General features: G+C 40.5%; 1 protein-coding gene across 1 annotated transcript in view; it reads right to left on the bottom strand.

Annotated features, from left to right (window-relative positions):
- The window catches only part of LOC140999999 (protein NDRG3-like), a 19648-nt gene extending 9568 nt beyond the window's left edge, over positions 1 to 10080 (bottom strand). The window contains exons 1-5 of the mRNA XM_073470610.1: positions 9953 to 10080; positions 6037 to 6134; positions 5710 to 5742; positions 720 to 825; positions 458 to 578 (exon numbers count right to left, since the gene is read on the bottom strand). Of these exons, the coding sequence (XP_073326711.1) occupies positions 458 to 578; positions 720 to 825; positions 5710 to 5742; positions 6037 to 6096 (320 nt within the window). The 5' untranslated portion in view covers positions 6097 to 6134; positions 9953 to 10080. The remainder of the gene's footprint in view (positions 1 to 457; positions 579 to 719; positions 826 to 5709; positions 5743 to 6036; positions 6135 to 9952) is intronic.
- Between the last annotated feature and the right edge of the window lie 556 nt (positions 10081 to 10636).

Below are 10636 nucleotides of genomic sequence, written 5' to 3'. Positions count from 1 at the left end.
CACTGCTGAAACGTGATGAGTGAAGCCGGCAGAAACACGAGGATTGTCTAGAACGGCCGCAATCAGCTCCGGCGACGTTATCATGGCCGTAATGCAGCCGTGACAGGCCCGGTAGAAACTGCAGGTTACTGTTTACTGTAGCTTTCCATTAAGTTAGATACATGACCTTTTTAATCTGTAATTATTTATTTGCTTGTGTCGTTTAAAGGCAATCGTAGACATTTTTCATGTCTCAACTAGGTGGAACAAACTGTAACTGCACGACTGTCAGTTGGGAAAAAATTAAAAGCAACATGGCCTTATGCATTTGGGATTTTGTGTTACTTTTTCCCGTTGTACCGAACTTGCACCGAACCGTAACTTCTGTGTACCGTTACACACTTAACAGTAACACATTGGAGTGAGTGTGTATCGAAACAGAGGATGCTGAGGGTGCTGTTTTCAGTGTGTGTTTTACCCGGTGGGGAACTGAGGAGCGTTCTCCTGCTGTCCTGGAGCATCAACATGCAGAACTGAGAAATGCTGCGTCACTTCCTGCATGTCCTCGTAGTTAAACAGGCTGTTGAAACAAGACTTATCTACACACACACACACACACACGCACACACACAATAGATGCTTTAAGTCCTTGTTTATATATTTTGTTTGTTTGTACTGTAACTCTGTTGTACATGTACTGTGGTAACTGTGAATGTGTGTGTGCATGTTAGTTTACTCACGATTGAGTCCAATGTCATGGTAGGTGAGGATTGTGGGTCGGTTGCCCTTAGCAACTCCCCTCATGGTAACGTGCAGCACACCATGGGCTGTCTCCACATCGTGCTCCTGAGCAACACATCAAACAACAAATTAACATCCTCCTGTCAGCGCCAACGACAAACACCACAACAGGAGGTGAACTCATTCAGCACATTTCATTCTGTACATCAACCAGGAGGGTTTCTCCAGTCCAGCCTCCATTTTAACACAATTAGCAGTAAAACATCATCCTGATATCACAGAGAGTCTGTGAAACACCTGAACACACAACAAAATCTGACACATCGCATTCATTTTGTCAGAAATCATCAGGAGAGTGGAAGCACATGAATGCATCACTTGATAATTTTGGGACACGGTTCAGCTGGATCTGTCCAGGAATCAGAATGTGGAATGATATGATTTCATGAAAAACAGTAGTCCTGTCACCAGTCAGAGAGAAACACACAGTGGGGTCTGAGACCTCCAGCTGAGATGATTCTACTCTGCATTTGTTTTGAACGTAATATTGTTTTGTTTTTTATCACAAATCATCAGTTTGAGTGAAAAGTTGAATCTTTGAAAAATGTCCATGAATGTCAGAATATCTCAGTATCTGGTTTTTCCTCCTTCATGCACTCCAGCTGCATGGACTCCACAAGTGAGTGTAGAACCTGCTGACTCATGTTACCCCAGCATGATGTGACAGGGTTCCACAAAGCTTCTTGTTTGGCTTTCTCAGTCTTCAAGCGCCCCCATAAATGTTGAATGGTGTTGAGGTCCGGTGACTGTGGAGGACAGTCCAGGACAGTCAGGACTCCTCGGTCTTCTCTGGTCTTTGAGGTGCGTTTGGGCTCCACAAACATCGAACCAGAGGGTGGAGCACGTCTCTGAAGGATGGAGTGGTGCTTCTCCTCGGTCAGGGTGGAGTCAGTCCTGTGCAGGAGTCTGAAAACATCTTCCAGCACCATGTTTCACTGTGGCTTTGAAACACTGTGGGGTCGTTCTGTCTCCTGTCCGCCTCCTTACATACACCCTCCTGTTACTGACACTGATCCATCACTGGGATTCATCAGTAAATACACTCTTTTTATTGTATTTCTGAGCCCAACTCAAGTGTTTGTCCTTGTTTCCTTCCTGAGAAGTGGTTCAGAAACGTCTCCTCGTCCTCTGAGACACTACAGGACAGCCTTCTGACAGGACGACTGCTGACTGATTATTCAATAAATTCTGTATCTGTGGTCAAGTGTTTTTTAGTGGACGAAGCTTGATATATTAATCTTCTGATGGTGTGGTCACTTTGGCTCTGCCTGATCGTGCTGTGGATACAACTGATCCAGTTTCAGGAAGCCCCTCTTCCCTAAGATTTGACAGCTTCACTCTTTGAATCCTCAAACTTTCTGATTATTTGCCACTAGTAGATATTTTCAATGTTTTCAATGGTCTCAGACTTTTGGACCCCACTGTGCATATTTATGTTGTTACAGGTAGAAACACGGATGGACAGATGAATGCCTTCAAATGGGCTGAGGTGTTGTCAGGTAATCTCATTAATGAAACACCTGACACATTATAATAATGCACCTGTCAGCTTCCTCACATGCATGTGCACATACACAGTTTTTCACCAATCTCCATACCTGGATGTTTGTCTAGATTTCTAATCTACTGTATGAGTTTTAATCTACTGGCTGTCAGAACCACAGGACATTTGAAAGTGATCTGTTAACTATTCCCAAACCAGGACTTCATATTTTATTCATGCTGCTCATCGAAGGAGCCTCCCAGATGAGCTGAGAACGCTGACACATCATCATCTCTGGGTCTCTGTAAAATGTTACCAGTGGTCTGCAGAAAGGCAAAAACTAAAAACTGGAACCCACAGACTTGAACAATGGATGGAGATAACTGTCGTGTAGGAGATAACTAAGTGTATATTGCACTTTGTTCATTGCACTTTGTTTTGTCCTTCTCTTCCTTAGAGAAGCACTATGTAGTTGTGGGTTAGAAATTTTAATCAGAAGAGAAAAAATCTTCACCGATATATTTTGATGACTGAATAAACTGAATAAACAAACGGTCCTCAAAGGACAACACAATTTCATAATGTTTTACTTGCTTCAAACAGTGTCTCGAGGACCTTGTTTCCCTCTTGGGACTGTTTATTTTTGTTTGTAAATATTACATTTCTGCATTTAAATGTATTTTCCAAAACTTTTCTTTCTTCTGTTTTTAAGCTGTGCAGATTTTCTCATTCGACCTTTTATGTCTTTCTCTGTACTTTAATGTAAAGTGTTATAGATAAAATGTTGTTGTCACTTCATCATACACTGCAACAGAACACATGCAGGTCAGCAGGTACAGCACTTTACTGTCTGTCAGCTAACAGCGAGATGAGCAGGCTAACTCTACCTAATTGGCTAAAAGGCTGACTCCTGGAAGCTAGTAGCTGGCAAAGTGTGACTCAGCAGAGCAGGCTAATGAATGGCTAACTGGCTAACTCACCACCCCAACTCCTAAAGAACAGGAGATCTGATGCAAATCCAGAGAGTCAGACATCCTGACAGAGGAGGAGGACGAGGGAGAGTTTCAGGAGGAAGAGAGAAGACAGAAGGATTCATCAACAGAGTAGGAAAGAGTTAATATAAAAGAGAAGGGACAGACAGAAGAAAGAGACGGAGGACCGCAGGGCTGTCGTCCTTCAGCCTGTGATTAGATCAAGGGGAATAATCTCTGTAGTAATTGGCTGAGAGCAGGAAGGTCTTAAGGTCTAAACAGCCAATCACTTGTTGCCCTTTGTCCGAGCTTTATCGTTCCTCCCCTCCTTCCCCTCCTCTGCTCTTAATCTTCCTCTCTTCTGTTCGTTCCATCAGACTTCACAGGCAATTACAAAAAAATCATGAAACATGAATGACTAATTACAGCTGCTGAGGCATTTGAGATTTGCATGCTGCGTTTTAATTAAATGTTTTCTCCCTCACAGTTCAGACTGCCTGATACGTGGTGGTGATAATTTACAGCACTGAAATTAGTGTCCATACATACAGTAGACACACAGGGGCAGACTGATGGACATCAGACAGACGTGTAACACTCATTTATTTCTTTTTCTTTTTTTACATTTGAAAGAGTTCATTTAGGGTTTTCCCGTGGTGATGACATTTTCCCACCGACTAATAGACGGTGGAAGTAACTAATTACAACTACTCGAATTACTGTAATTCAGTCATTTTTGTAATCTACTTAGTTGCTTTTAAAATCATAACTGAGTTCTGAGAATTTGAAAAATTGTATTTTAATACCAGTAGTTTTTCTTGTAATGTAGTAATATTTAAGTAATGTAACTGTGTTTGTACTTGAGTACAGATTTTCAGAACTCTTTTCACCACTGCTAATAAAACAGTGACAACTCTGGTACACCGGCTTTTTTCAAGAAAAGACATTAACTATCTGTAGAGCGCTGTGTTCATTTACTACTAATGCAAACCGAACATTTCCTACAGCTGCAGAGTTTACTTTTATTTTGAAGTAGTCTAGTCACAGGAAATGGATGATGTGTTCAGTTAGCACCGTTATAGTTAATCAGTAATGCGTCAACAGATCAAAACAGTGTTGATTTTCAGCATTTGTTGACAGCAGACCAGTTTTAAACATGTCTGGGAGCAGTTTTATTCAGTCTGTGGGCGTGATGGAACAAGAAGGAGCTGTTAGAGAAGAGCTGCAGGTGACAGGCTGCACACTTCTCAGTGAGCTAACCAACTCCTTTTCCTTTTGACAACAAATCCACCACCATCGTCTTGTTAGTCGACTGTCCTTGTTCTCGTCACGATACGAGTTAAATGTGATTCCTGTTTCTCTGTGCTGTGACTCTGCTGCTGCATGGAGTAACACCTGCGGCGGGTAACAACTCTGACGTCTGTCGTCCGGTGGGGGCGGAGGATGAGTACTATAATCAGTGAATGCCCGACCACAATGTAACACCGGTGACACTCAACACATAGCCATAGTTTTACATATGAAGGATTTTTTTGAGAAGCCTTCTGAGAAAAAAACCCAAACATTATGTGTGGAAATCTGAATGACCTGGTGTTTTTCAGTTGACTGAATTGCCAGGATGATTTAGAGGAGCAGACAGGGAGGCAGAGCTGCTCCTCTGCGCTCTGATTTAAAATAGCTCTGATCAGAGGCATTGATGCAAACTGACATGCTGTACTGGTGTCAGTCCCACGAGTCCTGCTGATCGATGTGTGTGTGTGGAGCTGATGGTCATCCAGCTTACTTCAGTTTTCCTCACGTCTCATGGATATGATTGTTTGAGCCATTTGTCTCTATGTTTCCTAACCTCTAAAAACATATTTCCCTCTCTCGCCTTTGTGACAAGCTGCTCTGAGGATTTACCAAAAAGCAAACATGCAATGTGATGATCAATCAATGATTATAACATTATAACAACTGATGTAATTCGTCTTGTGGTCAGACAGTGTGGGCAGTCTAATGCTGGAATAAGTACTCAGATCTTCTACTGAAGTAAAAGTAGCATTACCAGTGTAGAAAAAATATGTAAAAATACAGTATTAGCATCAAACTCTACTAATGTTTATATCATTGGATTATAAGTCAAGACATAGTATTAAAATATTACACTGGTAAAAGTGCAAGACACCCATCCAAAAAGTATGTGATATTAAATGTACTGAAGTATTAAAGTAATAAGCGTATAATATGGGTCGAATGATGATCAGATCTGATATTGAGAATTGTTCCGATTATTGGAAACTGTCTATTTTTTTGGGCCAATAAAGCAAATTAATTTAAAAGTGCTACTTTGGCTCTGATGCAGCATGTAATCTGTGAAACTCATCAAAATGGTGTGTACAACTCTGATTCTTACTCTGATTAAGTTATAGCGCTTCATAGGAGAAGAAAAGGTTTGTTGATTGTGAAGGTCTGATGTGTTGGTGCTGGACTCACCTGACAGTCAAAGTCCTGGAGATTTCTCCCATTCTGAAGAGACACAGAGAAATTATTTAATCATCATTGTTATGAAATTAGTTCATCCAGAATTTAGAGTATCCAGGATATAATTAAAATTTTATCAGAAGGGACTTTTGTTGAATATTCCTCTAGTCATGTGGTATCAGATATATTGAAAACAACTGAGGATCTGTGTCAAAATTACGTTTTTTAAATCTGCTCTTCAGGCTGCAGGAAGCTTGACCTGTTAATCAAGTATCACATCCAGCTTTGTCAGCAGCATGTGAGCGCAGGTCATGACCCCAGCTCACCCCACCCCCTCACCTGTCCTGTCAGGAGCGGTTTGATCTCAGTCAGCTGGACGTCGTGAAGCTCCTCCATCATAGGGACGCTTTACTGGCAATCAACCTGACAGGACACGCCTTCCAGACAGGCAGACGGATTAACAACGACACAAACAAGGAGACAGAAAGACACAGTGTTAGACAGAGTCACTTAGATAATGCTATTAAAATATCACAGGTCAGTATCTGTCTACCGGTCTGGGATTTTGGCTCTGCTAATGTAATGTTACAGGTTAAATGTTCACTAGTGTTAAAAGGCTTTATTACAGTTAATGAAGCAATTTTGTGAATTTATGAGCGTCTATGTAGATAAGAAATCAATTAAATACAGCTGACATTATTAGAGCCCAGCCCACGGATATATTGGTTGGCTGATACTGGCCTACCATGACATGCCCATATGTGCCCATATGAAAAGTTTCTTTTTAGAGACTATGAGGCAGAAAATATGCATGGGATTTCATTTCTAGTAAGCTTGTTTTTTCAGTGCACTGCTAATCATGAATCAAATCTCATTATCTGCCCCACAAGGTAAATGATTATAGTATTGTAAATTGTTATCAGCATCAGGTGGTGGCGCGTAATTAAGGAAGGAGTTTGGGATGCGGTCTATTGTTGTTTTCTCTTCTGTTGCAACTGATTCAAGCACAGTCGTGACGTGAATTGTGATGTGAATTGCGACATAAGTGACGTACAACGTGACATTTCAGATAAAAATCACAGAAGGGCTGCCTTGCCTGCGGGAAGTGGGAATGGGGTCAATAGGCGTTTTTTTTTTTGTTTAAAAAAACCTGCGTAGACCCGCTAATTTTGGTGGAAAAGCGGCATTAGATGCTGCTGTGCTTAACTTAACTTTTAATAAAAATCAGAAATTTAACTTCCTCAATATTGTGGCAATTTTTTTCCTTGTGGTATTGAATAATGATATTTTTCAAGGTATTGTATCCATGTCACTGCAGCAGCTTCAGTCCTCTGTTAGCGTCATACAGGATACGCTCAGGGACAGTACTGATCATGCATTCTGGCAGTCCTTAAGAGTCCAATACACATTCACCATAGTTACATACATAAGAACTAACCAAATGGACTGTTGAGAAAAGTGTAGCTGTATTGATTCTGTTCCATCAGACACACGTGACCCAGGTTTGCGTGGAACAACCCTGTGTAGACGAGATGTAGGAAATCCAAAAAATCAGATACAATCATGAATTTAACTGCACTGATGAATTTAAATGTCTGACATTTGTTTTTTATTTTATTTATTTTAGATATTTACCAACTGTGTGGTACCTGACGGCAGCCTGGCCACACTGACAACAGATTATCTGAGTCAAAAATAAGATTATATTGTTTTAAACTGTCTGTCTGTCTGTCTGTCTGTCTCTATGGGGCGCTACCTGTGAGGTCTGTCAAACTGTGTTATCCAACTGAGTGAATCTAATGGAAACAGCCAGTGATCTCTCATTGGCAGGAGGCCATCGGGTTATGTGTGTGTGTGTGTGTGTGTGTGTGTGTGTGTGTGTGTGTGTGTGTGTGTGTGTGTGCGTGCGTGGGCAGACAGGTTGGGTAACAGTGTTTCAGCAGAGTGGTTTGGATGGATGTTGAGCTTCCTGTGGGCTATCTGGCTCCGACCCAAACAGATAACTAACTCTCTGACTGACTGTGAAGCTGCACCAACCAGCAACCGACCGTGAGACGTACCGATGGAATAAAATCCAACATCAATTGTACATAACTGTATTTCATCATCAGTCATAAATCGTATTTTTGCTGGTGTTTACTATTACTGGATATTATTGAGGCAGCACAGCGTTCAGTTAAATGCAGTGAGTCCAGACAACCAGAAAACACAGGAGAGACCGATTACCAGCGCAGATATTCAACATTCTTTTATTGTCTTTATCTGTGTTTGTTTTTTGTTGGATTGCTGTGGTCCAGCACACAACACTATCTGACTGGTTACACACCACAAATAATAGCCTATCAACACCGAATACTCTACATCTGCTAGCAAAAACTAGCAACTAATGTTATCAAATAAATGAAGTGGAGAGGAAATAGAAAGTGGGAGAAAATGGAAATACTCAAGTTAAGTTGAGTTAAAATTGTACAATACTAAATTGTAGTTAGTAGTTAGACAATTAAATAGCTCTGCATCACCGATGTCAGACTCTTATCTCAGTGTGGAGGCCATCACTCATTCATTGATCTTGTTTTTTGTTTTGCTAACGAGCAACTACATAACAGACAGAGGATGATCAGAAACCAGGACCAGCCACAACATCCAGTTAATTATACAGCGGGTCTGAACGATGTGCAAAAAGAATAACATTGTGATTATTTTGACAGATGTTTCAATTGTGATCTGAATAACGTTAAAATCATTTCATGCTCATGTGGATACGATAGCACTCGGCCATTTTGTGATTTTTGTAATATTTTTAATTAATTGCGCTGCCCTAATATAGCAAGAATAAAACAAGAATGTGGTGTCAGACGTGTAAAATATAACCAGGATACTCCAAAAACCTGATGTCAACATGCTCAAAACAAACAGTTCATCTGCATGCAGATGATCATTAAACTGGACAATGACAATGATCGGGCATACTCGGTATCGGCCCTGTCCAATTATCGGTGCCGATATTCACCATTTTTCCGATTATCGTTTTTATGAGCTGTATTTCGTAGCCTGATCCTCCGAGCACACGTTAATCTACATTGTTGAATCACACCAAAATAAAAAGAAGAAGAGATGTTTGTCTTGTCGTGTCATTATAGGCTACATTATAGAAGATATAGGTCTGTTGTGTTTCATATGACTGAGCCTACAATTAAAAATATTCATTATTATCTCATAATATATCAGACTGTGATCGTCTGCCTGCTCATCCCTGAGTCCAAGCACATCCGTTTATTTACACAGATCTCGGCTGTTTCATTCTATAGAGGTTATTTGGGCATCTTGTTGAGAGTAACTAAAAGTAGTGTAATAAGTAATTTATTACTCTACACAGACGGTAATATTGTAGTGTATTATATTACTTTAAAATGAAGGTAACTAGTAATATGTGATATATTGCATTTTGAAAGTAACGCTGGTAGTATCAGCAGCTAATACAACCAGGGTTCCTGTCATGTTGACCTGAATGTGATCCACATCAGGACACATCTGAGATATTGATCTTCATGCAGAGATCAAACTCACTGAAACTGAACACTGAGATCTGAACTGACGTCACCTTCTCCTCTGGTAGTTTGTTTCAGATTCACTTCATTTAACCAAACAGATCGACCCTGATCGATACTTGAAGCTGTGATCTGAGGTTGGGTTGTTCATGTTGTACCGAGTGTAGCGATGCTGCTGTCTCTGCTGTCCGCCTACACACACACACACACACACGCACACACACACACACAGACACGCGCACACACACACACACACACACGCACACACACACACACACGCACGCACACACGCACAGTCTCTGCAGACGAGCTGACGGTTGATGAATATAATTAATGAGTCTAATTAGCCCGGATGCTAACATGAGCCCCAGACAGACAGCTGGGGTCTTAGCAACCGTTACTATGGGAGACGTTTCACCTCGGTAGTGGCACACACACACACACACACACACACACACACACACACACACACACACACACACACCTGTAACCAGACACACCACCGCCATATCACGGAGCCTCACGAGGAAGCGACCAGAGCCTCGGTTTCTCTCCGAGCTGACCTGGTTCCGTGCGGTACCGTTAACACGACCGTTAGCCTGAGAGCGCTCTCGCGTTAGCTGGCTAATGAGCTAACCAGCCGTTAACCAGGTTAGTGAGGCAGTTAGTTAGTAGCGGCCGTTAACGAGGCGGACGTAGCTACTCACCGACAGCCGTTAGCTCCGGAAGCTAATGCGGGGACCGCTTTGATCCGACCGGTCGGCTGGTTACTGCGGCAACGGCGGAGCGGAGCTGGTCGCGAGCCTCCTCTCTCTGTCAGCGGCACGCGGACGGTCAGGGGGGCGGGGCTACGTCAGCGTAAACAACAGGTCGCTGACTGAGCGGCGGGTCACGAGGTCAGACAGCACGAGGGACAGGTGTCAGCTGTGGGACCGCGTCATAGAGACGTGTTGTTATATATGTTGTTATATGTTTATTATATATTTATTATGTATTTATTATATATTTATTATATATTTATTATATATTTATTATACATGTTATTATACATGTTATTATATATTTATTATATATGTTATTATATATTTATTATATATTTATTATATATGTTGTTATATATTTATTATATATTTATTATATATTTATTATATATGTTATTATACATGTTATTATATATGTTATTATATCTTTATTATATATTTATTATACATGTTGTTATATATTTATTATATATGTTATTATATATGTTATTATATATTTATTATACATGTTGTTATATATTTATTATATATGTTATTATATATTTATTATATATTTATTACATATTTATTATATATTTATTATACATGTTATTATATATGTTATTATATATTTATTATATATTTATTATA

This window comes from Pagrus major, chromosome 7 (assembly GCF_040436345.1).
Source record: "Pagrus major chromosome 7, Pma_NU_1.0".
NCBI lineage: Eukaryota > Metazoa > Chordata > Actinopteri > Spariformes > Sparidae > Pagrus > Pagrus major.
This window is presented reverse-complemented; position numbering and strand designations above follow the sequence as displayed.